The sequence below is a fragment of the Diceros bicornis genome, chromosome 22, assembly GCF_020826845.1.
Source record: "Diceros bicornis minor isolate mBicDic1 chromosome 22, mDicBic1.mat.cur, whole genome shotgun sequence".
NCBI classification, from domain to species: domain Eukaryota; kingdom Metazoa; phylum Chordata; class Mammalia; order Perissodactyla; family Rhinocerotidae; genus Diceros; species Diceros bicornis.
Genome location: NC_080761.1, coordinates 27,475,684 through 27,495,013, shown reverse-complemented (window position 1 = coordinate 27,495,013; position 19,330 = coordinate 27,475,684). Strand labels below are relative to the sequence as shown.

General features: G+C 36.4%; 1 protein-coding gene across 5 annotated transcripts in view; it reads left to right on the top strand.

Moving 5' to 3' along the window:
* RFX3 (regulatory factor X3) overlaps positions 1-19,330 on the top strand; it is a 275,918-nt gene that overhangs the window by 234,871 nt on the left and 21,717 nt on the right. For all 5 annotated transcript variants that reach the window (XM_058565741.1, XM_058565742.1, XM_058565740.1 and 2 more), the window contains 2 exons: positions 1,663-1,871; positions 10,841-10,994. In XM_058565741.1, coding sequence (XP_058421724.1) covers positions 1,663-1,871; positions 10,841-10,994 — 363 coding nt within the window. The remainder of the gene's footprint in view (positions 1-1,662; positions 1,872-10,840; positions 10,995-19,330) is intronic.

Genomic DNA, 19,330 nt, shown 5'->3' with positions numbered 1-19,330 from the left:
AATTATTTTAACTATTTATATATGCATAAGCATATATTGTGTATGAAAAGTTTGAAAGGTATATACCTTAGCATGTTGTAGTTATCTCCTAGTGTTAGCATTTTAGATAGTCTTAATATTTTGCTCCTTTTTGCTTATTCGTATTTTCAATTTTTCTATAATCATATTTTAGTGTACTTAAAACATTTAAAAGTGATATTTAGGAGGTAAAATCTGGAAAACTTTATGACTAATTAGATAAGAGAAGGATAGTAGATGGTTTTGTCAGCTGGAAATATAGAAAAAACTATAAGTTTCAATTTTTCTATAATCATATTTTAGTGTACTTAAAACATTTAAAAGTGATATTTAGGAGGTAAAATCTGGAAAACTTTATGACTAATTAGATAAGAGAAGGATAGTAGATGGTTTTGTCAGCTGGAAATATAGAAAAAACTATAAGTTTCCCTGGAGAAATAAAATGAATTGAGTTTGGGCATTTTGTATTTGAAGTACACCCCTGGTTGAAATGTCTCTTGAATAGGTAGTCTTATCCTCGGAGAGCATATACAATAAAAGCTATAACACCCTTTTCAGAAAAATACACACAGATTCACAATGTTTTAGATATAGAATTAGGACCTTCACAGAATTCTATCTTGAAAATATTATCTGGACTCAATGAGTCCAGCTTAAAACTTCTTGTCACATTTTATTTCTCGGATATTATACTTCTGGAAAATGAGGCCCTACAAAGATTAAATGATGTCGGTTTAGTTGATTCAGGCCCTGTATTAAAATCCATGTTCTCTGACTATCAGTCAAATAATATATTACCAAATAAGTATTATTCTGACCTTGAGAGTATAGTTTTTTTTTTAATCTTAAAAAATACAACATAGCACTGGAAACATCATAAAACTTTTGGCATCCACTGAAAAGTAGCTTTTAAAGTTCCTATTTTAATTAGTATTACCAAACAAGAAACTTCTTAATCAGAACCAGAAGGAAAATGGTAATAATCAAATTTCTTGGCAGGTAGCATGTCTCCATTTTCTCAGAAGTATTTTTGTTGTTGTTGTTATTGTTGTTTTCAGTTCTGTGAATTAATTTGGATTCATAGCCTTGCGTTGGTAACCCTTGAGATTTCAGCTCCCAATCTGTAAAGCTCATACAGCATATGCTCCTACCTAGTACCATTCAGTGTTTGTTTCTGTTCTAATCCCGAGGGACCACTTTTAGCCAATTGAATCTATTTATCCATCTGACTTATCCTAAATCTTCTCAGATGAATTGGCTTTCAAGTTTTATCTGGTTGGAGAAAAAAAAAAGAAAGAGAGAACTTTCGAAGGCAGTATAAAAACTGAATAGCATGAAAGATCCTGCGTACTGTAGATTCAGGCTTCTATTTTTCCTAAGTAATCATGTATTGTAGTCTTTCACACAGACTAGCTAATGTAGAAAAACCAAGTCATGCTTTTGTGTCACATCCCTTTTTCGTGCAGAAAGGCGATGTTAAGTTTCTTTAACAACCACAAGTAGTAGTCATTCATTTTCTTAATTCATTTAAATTGTTTGAATCTTTCATTATAATTTCCCATTCATGCATATGGATTGTGTGCTGGCATTCAATGAAAAGACGCTGAGTTGAACTTTTCCTTTGCTTTCCGTGTACTGTCCCAGGAGCAGGCTTCCTGGGTGTGCCAGTGTGATGACAACATGGTTCAAAGACTAGAAACAGACTTCAAGATGACTCTTCAGCAGCAGAGCACCCTGGAGCAGTGGGCTGCGTGGCTTGACAATGTGATGATGCAAGCACTGAAACCCTATGAAGGAAGACCCAGTTTTCCTAAAGCTGCCAGGCAATTTCTGCTAAAATGGTCTTTCTACAGGTATCGTCTCAATTTTTCCTAAGCTTTATTTTGCATCTTCTGCAAAGATGTGTTTATGTACATGTTTCTCAGACAAAAGAAAAACAAGGACTTTAGTTTGCAGAAGCTCTCTGTTGTGATTATCTGCAATCCAACTTAATGATTACAGCATCATGGAATGGTACGAGGAGGTTTATGAAAAAAAAAACTTGCTGCTAAGAAAAGAAAGCCTCTTGCTCAAAGCCCTAGAATTCTCAGATGGGAACATCTGAGATTCCAGTCCAGATAACGTGTTCAGCAGCAGTCAGAAAAGGGCTCGAGCCCTCCCTCTTGCAGACTTACGTTATTTAGGCTTCTTTCTTGAGGCCTCAGCACCCCTCTTCTTTTTATTCTCTGGTTCAGTGATTCTCAAACTGTGGTCCCTAGACCAGTAGCATCACTGTCACTTGGAAACATGTTGCAAGTGCAAATTTTCAGGCCCCTTTATCAAGTCTACCTGAATCAGAAACTGCGCAGGTGAGGCCCAGCAATCTATGCTTTTTAAAAAGTCATCCAGGTGATTCTGATGTGTGCTCAGAACCTTCTATTTAGTTTCTTAATTTGACCCATTACAACTGTTCTCAAACCTAGCAGCACATCAGAATTAATGTAAAAAAAAAAAAAAAAAAAAAATCCTAGGTGCCTCCCAAAACCTACTGAATCAAAATCTTGATGGCTAGGGAGTAGTGATTGGGAATAGGGGTAATTAGAATTTTTTTTCTTCAAAAAGCTTACTCCTGGTGATTCTAATGCATAGCCAATTTAATATCCAGTAATCTAGTAAACAGTACAAAATGAATCACTTTTTGACTAAAATAATATAAATATAAATGTATGTTCTTGTAGACATAGAAGAACCCCAGAAGAGAAAGGTTTTCTGATCATTGGTATGTGATATCAAATGTTGGGATGAGCTGTTGACCGTAGGTCTGCCCTAGGGCTTAAAAGCAGAGCCTGTGTGAGTGGCATATATACCATATATATGTAGGATTGAATAGACAGATGGAGTTCCATTTCATAAGATAAGTTAGGTAAGTTATATTTTTGACCCTGGCATTTGTTCTTGTGGTGGGAGTTATGTTTTTGCTTATTTAGATAAAGGTGGCTCCCCTGGCTCAGGCCTAAAAGCCATATCTGCCTTGAGGCTTAGGCAGTCCCTTATTTAGAGCCTATGCAGCCATGCACGTAATCAGAAAGCAGTAGCCACAGGACATACCACTGACTGTGGCTGTGGGCACACTGTGGTTATCATCTAGACATCAGTGATGAGTCCAGAGCTAGTTGTGAGGAGAGAAGGTATACAAGAAGTAACAGAGTTGAGGAACTAGGAGTGCTTGTGAACCCAGTAAGCCCAGACTATAGGATTTCCATCTGGTTTTGACCACCTTGAAGAGAACCAGAGATCTTTTAATTATGATAGTAATTGCTTGGTTTAATTTTGACTTCTTTCATTCTCAACTGATTTGGTCCAAGTCTTATTTCTTTCTTTTCTTTTTTTTTTTTTTTGTGAGGAAGATTAGCCCTGAGCTAACATCTGTTGCCAATCCTCCTCTTTTTGCTGAGGAAGATTGGCCCTGGGCTAACATCCGTGCCCATCTTCCTCTACTTTATAGGTGGGACGCCTGCCACAGCATAGCTTGATAAGCTATGCGTAGGTCCACACCCAGGATCCAAATCTGCAAACCCTGGGCCGCCAGAGCAGAGCGCGACAACTTAACCACTACACCACCAAGCTTGCCCCAAGTCTTATTTCTTAAACTGAAGTAGAACTGTAGATCCACCTTGTATGTCTAATTGAGAGTTAAATTATCCTTACATCCTGAAAATAGTTTTCTAGTGTCTAGCCCAGGGTCAAATGCAGTGAAAGAAAGCCTGCCAGTTTTGTGTTGTTGTTTTGTTTCTGGTTTTGGAATGGAATAATTCCCCAGTTCTGTCTCTCATATATTTAGTACCTTTAGCCCATGTGACTGGAGAAGCACCTTATTAAGGTGCTGTCTAACTCTGTGACCAACTGTTATGCTTCACTAAAGCCAATGCGAGGTTTAGATCTGGGCATTAATGAGAGATGTGTTGATGAGAAATGTAAGTTTTGCCTCGATACGTAAGGAGTATTTGGAAAACATTGTCACAGTATTCTAAAGTAGATGTAGCAACAGTAGTAGTAATAGTAGAATTCAAAAACTTAATTTAGAAATACTTCTTAAGAAGATTTCAGATATTTTTCCCATTTGCTTGCAAGTTGATTTTTTATTCATCCATTTTTTCCCACAGAAAATCATATACATGGTATATGTGCTTTATGAATAATTGATGAATCAGAAGTTATACTAGCTGGTTATTCCAAAACCTATATGCCCAAAAGCAGAGTGCATCCTCTGTATCAGAAAAAGCAGGGTTTTGTTTTTTCTTCTTACTGCTTTTCATATGTTGTTATGTCAGACTTGCCCCTACTCCTTCCTGTGGGTTTTTATTTTTCTGTATTTGGTTGATATCATTTTAGAAATACACCCTTGGAACCTTCATCTCCATAGAGATCTGTTGCAGGTATCTTGAAAGGAGAGAAAATTACTTACTTGTATTTCTCATTCTCTGCAGATATACAGACCCAGTAGATCATCACTTGCCTGCCCTCTGTCCTCCCTGAGTTGAGGATAATTGGCTTGTTATTGTTAGACACTATTATGGTTATTATTTTCATTTCAAAAGGACTTGAAGGCGTACAGTTCAGGGCCACAGAAGGAAAGGCACATTCAGACAGATACATACCTCCTGCTGGTAGGCAAAGTCAATAGCTTAGAAACTTAAGAGCCTTTAAAACCTAAACTGTTTTTTACTAAGGTATAAGAATATATTGAGTAATGAAAACTGCATTTACAAACTATCAGAGAAGCAGAATTACAGAGTATTTTTTTTAATGTTTTTGGCATTGTAATAAGAATTTGGCAGTCGCGTACACAGACCCTTCACATTCTGACGTTGGTTAATCTCATAATTTCTAAAATTCTGTGTATATATTTACATGCATATGACTACAGAAATAGACTGGCTATAGAAGTCATGATAGCTGCAGTTGATATATTGTTGCATACACCATCTGCTTCAAATGGCCGTCTCTCCTTGCCTAACCTGGCTTTGAATGGCTACTGTTGGCTCCCTGAGAGGTGGGAAAAAATATGACTGCCATTCTTGGGCAGAAATGGAGAAGTTATGTCAGCCAGTTCTCAGCTTGTGTGTTTTGTGGATAACAGAACACAGCATTCCTCAGAGCCATCCTGAGGGTCAACCAAATATCCCATTTTTAAAGAATGTAATTTGTGTCTTTGATACAGTGACTTGAAAGGTGGCACAGGGAACCTAGTTTGTCTACAACTGGACAATATGTAAATCTTCCATAAAGTGATATTCTTTTGGAATCAACTGTAAGCAGTGTTTGAAAAGAGAGTTCACATGAGGGTCACAGGTGTGACCTTCTCACCTATCTGCTTCGGAGGGGTGTGATGTGTCCCAAATACACGAAGAGAAGTGGATTGAGTATCATATGTTAGGGTATCTGTTTCAGTTGCCACACCATGACTTATAAAGATAAATACAAAAAGGTATTTCTCATCTATTATAAAATAATTAACATTTATAACTCTAATTTTAAAAGGAGTTGAATGCATGGTAACTTAGCAACATGAAATTCAGTGGAGTCAATTTTGCACCATATCTTATAGAAGTATGAATCGGACAGTAGGTTTCCAATTAAACTGTTAATTGTGTCATTTAATTAATACTTGGCTTGTAGGGCAGCAACCCAACACAGAGAGAATAAAGTAGACATAGCATTAATAATATAATTCAACTGATTCTTTTCTAAACATATGACAATAATTTCATGGCATGCTTATCAGTATTTTTAAGAAATAACTAGGTGTTATAACTAAAGGGCAGCAGATTTTTTCCAACAGAATTTGGTATTACACGTACATTTCATGCTTGAAATAAGGTGATTGCCTAATTGTCCAAAAGTTTCCAAAACACATAGAATAAAATTCGAAGACCTTATCATGGCCTGCAAGACCCTCCGTGGTCCAGCTACTAGTGACCTCCAGACCCTGTCGCGTATTCTTCTCTTTGCTCACTGAGCTTCAGCCACACTAGCCTGGCTATTCTTTGAACATGTCAAGCATAGTTCTGCCTCAGAGTCTTTGCATTTGCTTTCTTTCTGCCAAGAAAGCTCACTTCTTCACATGGCTGACTCCCTCACTTCAATCCAGTTTCTGCCTCAGAAGGAATTTTCCTGACACCCTAACTGAAAATGCCTACCCCATCACTCTCCATCCTCTTGCCCTGGTTTATTTATTTATTTTTTAATTGAAGTATAATTGACATACAATATCTATTAGTTTCAGGTGTACATCATAGTGATTCGATATTTATATACATTATGAAATGATCACCATGATAAGTCTAGTTATATCTGTCACCATACAACATTATTACAGTATTATTGACTATATTCCCTATGCTGTACATTACATCCCCATAACTTGTTCCTTTTATAACTGGAAATTTGTACCTCTTAATCCCCTTCACCTATTACACCCAGTCCCCCAATCACTCGCCTCTCTGGTAGCCACCAGTTTGCTTCCTGTCTCTGTGAGTCTGTTTCTATTTTGTTTTGTTTATTTGTCTGTTTTGTTTTTTAGATTCTACATATAAGTGAAATCATAATGGTATTTTTCTTTCTCTGTCTGACTTATTTCACTTAGCGTAATACCCTCTAGGTCCATCCATATTGTTGCAAATGGCAAGATTTCATTTTTTGTGGCTAATATTCTATTGTATATATATATACCACATCTTTATTCATTCATCTATTGATGGACACTTAGGTTGCTTCCATATCTTGGCTCTTGGACCACTATCTTACACCATATATGTACAAAAATAAGTTCAAAATGGATTAAAGTCTTGAATGTAAGACCTGAAACCATAAAACTTCTAGAGGAAACCATAGGCTCTTTGACATTGGTCTTAGCAATACTTTTTTGGACCAGTTTCCTCAGGCAAGGGCAACAAAAGCAAATAAACAAATGGGATTACATCAAACTAAAAAGCTGTTGCACAGCTAAGGAAACCATCAACAAAAAATAAAAGTAATCTACTGATTTATTTTTTTCATAGGATTTATCGCTACCTAACTTTATATTTTGTATCTACTTGTGTATTTTACTTGTGTATTGTTAGCCCTGAGCCAATATCTGTTGCCCATCTTCCTCTTTTTGCTGAGGGAGATTAGCCCTGAGCTAACATCTGTGCCCATCTTCCTCTATTTTGCACATGGGACATTGCCACAGCGTGGCTTGGTGAGTGGTGCATAGGTCCGAGTCTGGGATCTGAGCCCGCGAACCCTGGGCCGCTGAAGCAGAGCATGCGAGCTTAACCACTGCGCCACCGGGCTGACCCCAATCTACTTGTGTTTTTATCAACTGTTTCTCCTGGAATGTGAGCTCCATTGAAACCAAAATTTTGTCTGACTTTTTCTAGAACAAGATACTGGCACAGAGTAGGATCACAATAAACATCTATTGAATGAATGAATGTGGATTCTCTTGGAAAAAATAGTTGACTTTGTGTTTCTAGAATAATATCAGAAAGCTACTCAATATGAATATTTTCCTTAGTCATTTATATGCTTTCAGGGTTATTATATTTTAAGGGAAATATAAAGGCCTAAAATTTGAGTGTAGAAGTATATATATAATTCATTCTGTGTCTGTGATATTTATTGTCTGCAAAGATTTGTTGACATTCACGTGACTCAGGATTGTTTTTCTATATTATAATAAATGTCATCTTTTAATAAACATTTTTTATTATGAAATTAACATGTGCTCACTTTAGAAAATCTGCGAAATACTAAACTATACAAAGAATAAACTTAAATCATCATCATTTTAATACCCAGACGTAACCTCTGGTAAAATATTTTCTTTTAGTGTTACATAAAATTAGGATCCAATTGTTTACCATAGTTTATTATCTGTGTCTTTCCCTTACCAAATTTCCTTTGCCATTTTATCTTGAGCATTTCTTGTCATTAAATATCTTCATAGACGTAATTTTTAATGTCCTCACAATATTCCATTGTGTGTATGTCTCATACATTTTTTAGATGTTCCCTTTTACCATTATTCTTGAGCATTTAAGTGGTTTTTTGTTTTGTAATGCAAGTATAAGAAATACTGTAATGATTATCTTTGTATAAAATTACACATGTATGTTCAGATAAATTCTAGTAAAAGGGTTTGAACTTTTTAAGGTGACTTAGACTATTTTAATGAAGTGTGCTATTTCAACACTAATAAAGTATTAAATATTCCCATTTATTTAGGGGTAAGATTTTTTAAAGAACTGCATAGATAGTTTTTATGTTAAATGGGCTCATATTATACATTTTACTTCTGTAACTTGATATTATGTCATAGACATCTTTCCATGTTACTACCTTTATGTCTGATCTACCTCACTTCTTTAAACTATTGCATAAAATTCCACATATGAATGAACCATAATTTGTTTAATCTGCATCCTACTAATGGATATTTAGTTTTTCCCCCTAGTTTCTCACTAGTATAAATATTGCTGCAATTAAAACTATCTCTGCTCAGTGGTGTAAATTTCTAGAATTAGAATTGCTAGGTCAAAGGATTTGTGCATTTTTAATTTTGACAAATATTGCCAAATATCTCTCCACAAAAGTTTCATGAATTTATACTCACAGAAACAGTGGATGAGAGTTCTTTTTCCCATGCCCTCTGCAACACTGGATCTTCTAATCTCTTACAGTACTATAGATGATATATCTTACTAAATTTGCATTTCTTTTAATTTTGAATAAGATTAGTCATATTTTTGTATATTTGTTAGCCATTTGTCTTCTCTGGGCTATATTTTAAATATTTGCTGTCTCTCTTCAGCAAGAGAGATGTGATTAGGATTGCTTAATTTTTCAAAATTATTTACTTCACAATATCAAGTTTGGATTAGTATGGGTAAAAGTGTTATACAACATTTTATTGTTATTTTTGTGTTGTTTTTGCTTTTGCTTTTTAGGTAGAGGAATCTCTGCCTTTTAAATTTTTTCTATAGGAAAAGGAATGTTTAATTTCTAATAGCTATTATATTTATATTATTTTTATAAATGGTTGATATGTCACTGAATTTTAGGAAAAACATGCATAGAATTATAAACAGAATATTGTCATATCTTTGGCATGTAAATGAATGTATTAATCTATTTTTAGTGATTCACTTATAGAGTTCTAAACTCTAAAGAATCTTTCACTAGAACTACTGTTAATGACAATCAATATATTATTAACTCCAGTACATGTAGTAGCGTGGAAATGAGTAGTTTTTTTAAGATCTCACGTACATTATCTCATTTGACCCTCCGGCTAACCTTGAACCTTAGAAAGTTAAATGACATGCTCACAATCAAGATCACATAGTGGTCAGCGTGGGTCTGTCTAACTTCACACCCATACTTTTTTTCTTTTTAGTAAATAGATCCATGGAAATAAGAGATCCTCTACCATCATCGTATGGTAGCCCCCTGTTCTTGCTACCGTAACCAAACGAGAGTGAGAAGCTCAGCTTCTCCTGCTTTGTATATTATAATCACAATCACTTATATTTACGTAGTGGTCTGTTCATTCATAAGTTTATTTCATATCCTTGGAATCATCATGTAAGTTAGATAAGACCAAAAATATCGCTTTCATTTTCACCCAAGAGGAAAAACAGTCTCAGAGAAATGATTTGTTTGAGGTCAACACTGAATTAATGAAGAGCCAGAATCAGAATCCAGGGCTTCAGAGTTTCAAATGTACAGTGATAACCTGTCACTTGCCAAGATGAGTGTGTACAATTTGATATATTAGTAGCCTCTCTATAAATAAAGTTGACAGTGAAACAGGAAACAGATGTGCAGACTTTTGTACAGTCTTCTTTCATCTGCCTGACATTTTACAGTTCTTCATTGCAAAACAAGCTTTAGGAATATCAGCTTATACATTCTCCTATCTGAGAGTATAATGGCTGTCTTAGTTTTCCTAAGCCAAAAGTCTCTAGAAAAGGCCGTTAAATGAAAGTGATGAGAAACACACACATACACACCCAACTCCGTCTCTAAGTTAGAAAGATTAAAGAGGTTTGAAGTACGTGGACAAACTTAATGATTGGCATGTCTTCTGTGAGGCCAAAACTTTATTTTGGACTCATTTTCATTTTAAATATAATGGAGTTTATTGTTAGTAATTTATAATAATGTTTTTATATTTTGATATTTTATAAGTTAAATGTTCATGTTTTTCAAACATATGTATTTCTTCTTAATTTAGTTTAATTTCTTGCAGGGATCCCTGTACATACTCACCTACATTCTATATTGCGACATCTGGGAACATTGCTTAGTACGTTATGTAACCCTTGTTGTCTGGCACAAATAAATATTTTTCCCAAAGTGTACCCCAAAGTCATCGTCACTGAGAGATGGTGACACAGTATTTACTCATCATCAATAAGATTTTCACTTTGAGTTGCTTTTTCTTATGGTGGTGATGAGTTGTCAACCTTTCAAAATCTTTTTTATTCAATTCTGACCCATTTGTGAGTTTAATAGAATCAACAGACTTGCCTGTGGTGGTAAAATGGTTTTTCCCAGTGAAGACCAGTCTAGCTCTAATAAGGATCTAATCAAGTTTCAGTGAGAATTACCTCTTTACCACTCTGTTTAAAAGAGTTGAGCTAACTACTTTCAATAATGAAATTATTCTGTGGCAGGTTGTATGCTATACTGACCTTTTATACCTCTAACTTAACTTCTTTTAAGAGGAAAAGTAGGTTGAACTCTAATCTCGTCACTAATATTGGCTGCATACATGTCTTTTCTCTTGGAACAGCTCAATGGTTATTCGGGACTTAACCTTACGCAGTGCTGCTAGCTTTGGCTCCTTCCACCTGATCCGTCTACTCTACGATGAGTACATGTTCTACCTAGTAGAACATCGTGTTGCTCAGGCAACAGGAGAGACACCCATAGCAGTCATGGGCGAGGTAAGAGAGGCTAAAAGAGCTGTGACCTAAGGGGCTTTTAAAAAAGAACCTGAATTTCATTTTAATCTAAATATATTAATTATTGATTAAAGCAATGGTTCCTAACTAATGAGTCTTAGACCCCAGAAGGGGCTGTGGAGTTATTGCAGGGGGTCCTTAAATCCCTCTGTTCATGTGTATTTTCTTAATCAAAAGATTCTAAAGTTCTAGATTATGTCATGTGAAAGTTCATGGAATGTTTCAAGATGTTATAAAATGTCTATGTCTATGAGAATAACTAGACTAAAAAACCCTTATTGAATGGAAAATAAGAAAGATTGATGTTTCTGATAAGGCTAAGGGCTAGGAATACAGAGGAGAAAGTTAAATATGTATTTTATAGACTCTTTTTCCAAGTGCCCAAGAACAAAATGAATGATTCTATTTCAGAAGAATAACGATAGTGAAACATTTTGGAGACACTTACCGTGTGCCAAGCACAGTTCTCTACATGTAATAAAGCATTTGACACTTAAAACTCTTTGAGATCATTACTACTTTATCCTGTTTTACAGATGAGTATTGAGGTTCAAGTAGAAAGCTAAGAGCAGAGAGAATAAATGGTTACATAGCTAGCAAGTAGTGGAGAGCCGTTTTGAATATTCAGTCTGATTTTCAAGCCCATGCTTTTAATCACTAAAGATGTAAAAAAAAATAATTCTGTTCTTCCGAATTTCTGTATAGTGTCAAAATGTCGTATTTTCAACAAGTGAAGAAAGCTAAAACTCTGAAGTTAATGTACACAAGGATTGGTTAATATAATGAGGGATAGGTGCAAATGCTCCAATGATTCAGCACTGGCTCATTTTGTTGTATTATATTGAGGGTACTTCAGAACTTGCTGGATTATACCATGTTAGGCAATACTACAAATTACCCAAAGCAGTAAAGAAAACATGTTCATTTTTAAGCTATATGTATGAGCTTAGTTAAATTTTAAAAAGTGAAAATAAATATTAGATGCATTTCCTAGTTTAACAAATATGATAATAAAGATACAAATAAAAATATATTAAAATACCTCAAGGACCTCTATAAATATTCTAATATAAATAAAATGCATGTCAGACTTATTCGAATGTTGGTTAAAATATTCCTCTTTCCCTCTTCTTTAAACTCCCTTGCTGTGTGCTGATATTTATATGTGGTTGTATGATGTTCCTTAGTGATGATTTTGCTTAAGTGATGCCAATGTGTGAAATTAAGCAAGATTCACTGTAGCTTTTAAATTATAGGCAGGACCTCATGCGACCAAAACAATCTGGACTTTTCTTTGATTTGACTTTCCCTCAGTGCCTCTTTCTTTAGTTCTTTTATAGATGCCTGGTTGCAAAATGCCCAATTGGCATGTAGATTAGGTACTGCAAGATTTCTCAACTCAGGGCTCAAAACTTCTGAAATAGACATGCATGCCTTTTGGTGTATTTAACACATTTGCCAACCACCTCATATGCTCTGGAACTTCTTTAACAGGATGATCAGGGTAATAATAACAGGGATTCTCATTAACACCCTGTGGCTAATCCTGATGCGTGGTGAAGACCACGCTTCCCTTGCATCTCTAGGGAATAAAGGCAGTGGTCATGAGCTGGTCACACAGTGTGACGGCTTAGCAACCTGCTCATATGCTTTACAGGCAGCACTGGCTCGCCTGAATTAAAGAGGCCTGCATAGTCAATACTGCCAACTGATCATCCGAATAGAAAGTCTTTTTTTTTTTTTTTTACTATATGTAAACAATGTAAATAACTATGACAGATTGCCACATGAGGCAAAGATATGATATGAATAAAATATAGATCAGAAAACAAGATATAAAATATATTCTGTAAGATCAAAGATCAAAGCACACCTCTTGATTTCTTTGCTTTCTGTCTCCTTACTCAATTTATGGGAAAATCCTTTGAGCTGTCTATGCTCGTCCATTATTCAGCCAAGGGTAGCTTTATAGGATCTCCCCATACAACATTGATGCCTCATACACCTGTTGGCCATGGTCATATTATCATATCTAAAATTTCTTGATTCTTAGGAAAAGGAGAAGGAAATTCAAGAAAAAGGAAGACTGTTCTCTCATATGTCTCTCACATGTTATCCTAAGCCTGCCTTAGAAATCAGATTGGAGGTAAAAAAGGCTTTTGTATGGTGAGGTTCTGTTGATTCTCAGAAGCCCCTTAGCTGACTTCCCTTTCCAAACACCGAGTCTAGAAGTGCCTGTGAACACAGTGGGAGCAACACATCAGGCCAAAATCCCCTGAAGTACATGAAAATCACCATTACTCTCAACTGCAGCAAGTCGTTTTCAATCACCAGTAACAACAGCAACCAAGAAAACAATAATTGTCATTGTTTATTGAGAGCTTATTATACACTTAATGAATTAAGTTCTTGATCTAGCTACTAATGGTTCTTTCTCAGTAAATGGTACCACAACCCTCCCTGTTGATCATGCTGGACACCTGAGCATCATCTTTTACATGTCTTTCTATCTTGACCTCCATGTCCAACCAATTACTAAGTTTGCTCTTTCCCAAACCCCTCATAGTGCAGTCAGTGTCACCTTATGAAATGCAGAGTTGACTGGGTTATCCCCTATAACCCTTCAGTGGCTTTCTCTTCTGTTAGTTAAGGAACAAAATTCTTTTCTTGGTACATGAGGTCTTGCATGATCTGATCCTGCCTCTCTGATCAACCTCAGCCTCCCTCTTCCAACTCCTTCTGTTGCAATCCCAGTGGTCTTTTCTCTGTTCTTATTTAACAGTCTTTTCTCATCTTGCACCATTGTCTAAATGGTTCTTTCTTCCTGGGACCCTCTGCCCATCTCCCCTAGCCCATTGTAATTAGTAATTCATGTCTTAAATGTCAATTCCCCAATTCCCCCAGCCTACCTTAAATACTCCTGTTCTCTCTGATTTGTACTTTTCCTTTTCATTCTAGAACCTACACAATTCTAATTGCAAGCTTCTTTGCGTGATTTGTGTAATTGAAGATTTAATGCCTGGAAATAATAGAGGATTTGGAGTCAGGAGAACTGAAATCTACTTATAGTTCTGTCATTTATAGTGGTATAGTCTTGGGCAAATCATGTTCACTTATGTGGAACCTCAAACTTACCTCTGTAATTAATTTATTCATTTATTTAACAAATATTTCTTACAAACCTACTCTAGGCCAAACACTGTAATGATAACAGTATAATGATGAACAAAATGGATTTTGACCCTGCATTCAAGGAGCTTACATTTTATTAGGGGATACATATTTACTAAGTATAACTACATAGCTACAAATTCTGATAAGTGCTATAAAGGAAAATTAGAGGGATATAGGAATACATAAAGCATGGGGCTCTTAATCTAGCCTGGGAGGGACAGGGAAGACTTCCCCCAAAAAATGATGTTTAAACTGGGATTTAAATAAGGACAAAAGGAGTTAACAATGTGAAGTTAGTGAGAATGTGGAGGTGAGGGGTAGAGACCACTGCAGGCACAGGGAAGCATGTACACAGGTCCTGCTGAAATGGAAGGGAGCACGGCCAAGGGGAGGTTTTCATGGAAAATCTGAGGTTGAAGCACCAGAGAGACCAAATATACACCATCAATTCAGCAGACAAGAGGCAGAATTGGATTAGGATCGAAAGCCAGAATTTCAAGTGAAGCTTACACCCACGTAGCACTTATGTGTCAGGCACTATTCTAAGTGCTTTATATATATTCACTTAATAACCCACAACAACCCTGTGAGTGAATATTATTATAGCTATTTTACAGATGATGAAATGAGACACAAAGCCATCAAGTAACTTACCCAGGGTCACACAGCTACTAAGTTATGAAATCAGGTTCTGAAACCAGGCAGTCTGGCATCAAAGTCCTTGCTTTTAATCTACCGTTCTTATTGCCTGTTACAGGATGGGGTGATATTGGAGCAAGAAAAGTTCAGAAATCAGTAAGGGGAAACCTGGAAAATAGTCACAAACTTTGCTGGACATTTGTTCTGCCTTTATGGGTGGGTACTTTATTTGGGAGAGGTTGTTGTGAGTGCCAACGAGTTGATTCTGACTCCTGGTGACCCTGTGTACAGCAGAACAGAACTCTGCCCCGTCTTTTTGCACCATCCTCTCATCTTTCAGTGCTGTATCAGACAATGCTCCATTGCTATTCGTAGGGTTTTCATGGCCAGTTTTTTTGGAAGTGGGTGGCCAGGTCCTTCTTCCTAGTCTGTCTTATTCTGGAAGAATTCATTAATATGAATTCAATAAATGAGTTTTTAAGATTAACATTATTTGAGCAGGCAGGAGAGACCAGTAAATTTACTTATAGATACAGTATACAAACGTAGAAAATATGATTTTTGCGTTCACTGTAACACTATCATTTCCATTGTTGAAATGAAGACTACCATATAGTGGAGCCCCCAAATCAAACAGCATCACAGCCCCAATGTTTTCTTCTAAATGTCAGTCTGCTACGACAGTAATACTGATTGGTAAGTTACTTAAAAGCATTTGCAATTCCAGAGTTTTATTTTTATTATTATTGTTATTATCACCTAGATGATGAAAAGGAAACTATTTACTGCTAAAATTTATGTAATTTTTTGAATTTTTATTTAAATATTGTAATAATACAGACTTTCAGGCAGTGGTGAAATTTTAAGATTAGGAATAAAATAAAATAAAAAAGTTGCATCTGTTTGCACACCTGTTAAATTAAAAAATAATCATAAGGCTTTCTGTGCAGCTCTGACAAGAAAAATTGAGCAGAAAAATATCCTTTTATTTGAACTTTATGGCTATTTGGAATCTATTTGGAAGTTTATGGTATATAATATGCTTTATTTCTTCAAAATATACATAGTCCATTAATATATTAAGTGACTCTATAAATTTTGATTGCTTCACAAAATGGTTTTCTGTGATAAACATTTTTATATTTAATCTACTAAAGATATTTAAATTATCTTTATCAGAATTTAATTATACTAGTTTAGTATTATATATAACCCACCTATATAGCCAACTTTTTGAAATAGAAAATAGGAAGTGAAAGATGTTTTAATTGTTCAATTGTGAATATCAATATTAAAAAAATCATATTTTAGTAATATTTTTAGGGAAAAAATTGAAGGAATCTTATGGATTTACCATCAAAAGAAAAATGTCTTGGATACATCAAAATCGATGTTCTCAACGTAGAAGGGAAAAAAAAATCTTTAAAATCTGAACACTGGGGAAGAGCAGTAATAGTTCAACAGGCAAGCTTTTAGAATAGAAGTTGAGTGACAAAGATCCATTTGATAGAAGTACAATTGTGGTACATAAGCATAGATGCTTAAAGTAAAATCAAACTAACGGAAAACAAATTCCGGATAGCCATATTCTAGTGAAACTGGAGAAGACACTGAAAATGCACCCGTGGAGTCATAGACTTGGTAGAATACTGTAGAAGGAATGAGTCGTATCACATTTGCAGGAAAAAAAAAGCCCATCTTGGAACAGTAGTAGCTTAGAAAATGTAATGTGTACTTGTCAAAAGTTATACTATTATTTATAACACAGCTTATTATTATTTAATAATATTTTTCTAATTGAGGACTGGCCTTGTGACAATCACTGTGCTAGGTGTTTTACATTCTTGTTTAATATTCACCAAAACCTTGCACGAGATGTGTTGGTGTTCCCCTTCCACCAATGAGGAAAATAGAGGTTGAAAGTTGCCCCAACACAGAATTGGCAAGTGGTAGTGCTACCTGTAGAAAGTAGGACTGTCTCACTCCAAATAGCCAAATAGGCTCAATCCACATTTCAATTTTCACCATATAAATTGTTTGTAGACAGTTTCAGAATAGGGAGTAATTTATTTTTGTCTGTACTGTACGACTCCCCCAAACGTACTCACACTCACAGTCGTACGCAAACCAGATGCTTATCATGTAAGCTTTCATTATTTCCTTCCAGGCCTGCTTCCCTCTGCATTCCAGGATGCGTCTTGATAGTCCTACCACCCTTCCCCTTTCTACTTTTTGTTAGTAGACCTTCAGAATATGCAAACTAGATGGAATACTAGTCTAAGCAAATTGCAATTGGAAAGCTAAATCTGCCAGAAAACGACAACAACAAATTACACCCTTCAGCTCCTCCATACCCACCCACAGAACAGACCTAAATCAAAATTATTTTTTAAGAATTTGCAGTTTGCTTTTAGCTGTAAATCTGCTCCTCTACATTAGCATAATTCTGACAACTTGAAAAATAAAACTGACCCCCGGAAGAGAGATGTGGGAGACCCTTCTCCAACACCTTCATCCTCCAAGTTCCTAAGAATTGGCTCTGTAGAAGCTTTCCCATTTTTCCTTCTCTTTCCTGGTTTCATCCTGTTCCTTTCTCTCCTTGCATTTAAGAAAAAGTCTATTGACTCAGCAGCCCAGGGCCACAACCCTTTCCCTCTGGGATCCCTGCTCATTAACTTCCTATACTTGGTTTCCTTCCCTGCTTGCCCTGGGCTGTAACCTCTCCTCTCACCCTCTTCAGGGAATGGAGTTTTGGTTATATATGTGATCTAAACACAATCCCACAACAGGTGCTCAAGAAATACTCATTCAAGGAAAGAAGTACAAAAGAATGATAGAAAGATACACTACCACCTTACAGGACTTCTCATTGGATTTCGTGATTGACATACTGGATTCCTTTATCAAGAAAATAAAGCTCCTAGACCAAGAAGTGCTCCTTCTCCCCAGAATGTGCCTGTCAATATTTCAGAGAACCTCTGTATGAAGTTAGGTTTTCCTAAGTGCTTACAACTAGAGATTAGTTTTCCTAAAGAGTTTGGGGTAGGAAAGAGAAGAAAATAGAAGTTCAAGATTTCTTAATATTTCAGGAACTAAAATGGTTACTGTAGACATCAGGAAAGAAATCTGAGCACACTGATCTTTTCAGCAAAGTCCACCACTGGGCTGTTTGCTTAGAAAAGAGTTAGCTTGGGTAGCCCCAACCACAGAGCAGGCCAAGTGTACAAGATTCCCTGGCATAGATTAAGCATGACAGCTCCCCCTGCTAGCCTCTGTGCCACACTCTGTTATCTGATGCCCCGCCCAGGTGGCTCTGGCCTTGCCATTGTCTCTCTGGTATGTTTGCTCACAGACACAAGTGAAGATGGTGTTGCTGGTCCTCCTGATAAAGAAATAGTCCTTGTTTGAGATGGGTAAGTTCCTCAAGTCACAGGAATTGTTTTCTGCTTTTTACCATCCCTGTACTAAAATACACTTTCATAAGTATGAGTGATTTTCTACAAGTATATGGGCCAAGTGTAAAGATAGTACAAGCATTTCAAACCTGATTCACACTAGTTGTAAAGATTTTCTTGGTACAAAGCGAACATGTTTCCACACCCCACCTCTACTGTCTCTCCAGTTAATAATTTCCAAAAAAGAGAAGTAGAATAATCTAAATTAAGAAGTTCCCCTCTGATATAATAAACTAATGCCATGGTTTCCTGTTAGACAATGAAAGTGGCCTCAAGGGGAACCTGTCTTAAGTTAGGGGCACCAAGGTTCTTTCTTTCAGCCCACAGTTTTATTTACAAAAAGGATATGCTGCCAAGCCCAACCCTGACATTTACAGGGCCTGGGGTACCCTATGTCTAAATATTTTAAAAGTTATAAATCAAATGATAAACAAAATCTGTTCTGTCCACCTAAGTTGATAAATATATCTTGGTAACTACTTGGAAAGCTGGGTTTAAATTTAAAATTTCAGGCTCCTCCTAGTTCCAGAAAATGGTGACATAGACATAGCCAGCCCCTGGCCCAGCCTCTGCCCCTAGACCACTTCTCTTTTCTTATGTATCACACCCCCTCCTAGACTATGAATAGCCTTGTGCTCATGCCTGTGGACGCCTCAGTCCAGTGTTCCGGTTTTATCCATCCTTTGCAAACAGCTGCCCCTCGTTGGCTATCCCTTCTTTCCTCTGAAGAGTGGACTTGGAGAAGAGACCAGCACAGGCCTTCTCAGGGCCTTTAGGCAGGGAATTCTGGAGTCTCAGATAACAGGAGTGTGGTCTAGAGGGTGAAAGGGAAACAGGCTCCAGGAGGGCACATCCACTGGCCCAGTGGGCTCCTTACACTGGAGGGAGGGCCTCAGCCACAGGAAAGCCAGAGAAGGGCTCTCCATAGTGTGGGCACAGGACAGAGGCCACTTGTGGTTTGGCCTAGTGATAGTGTTCAGTGTTCAATGTTTTTAAAACTACTTTTCTCCTCAAAAGCAACCAAGGCCTGTATTCTTACTTCCCTTCACT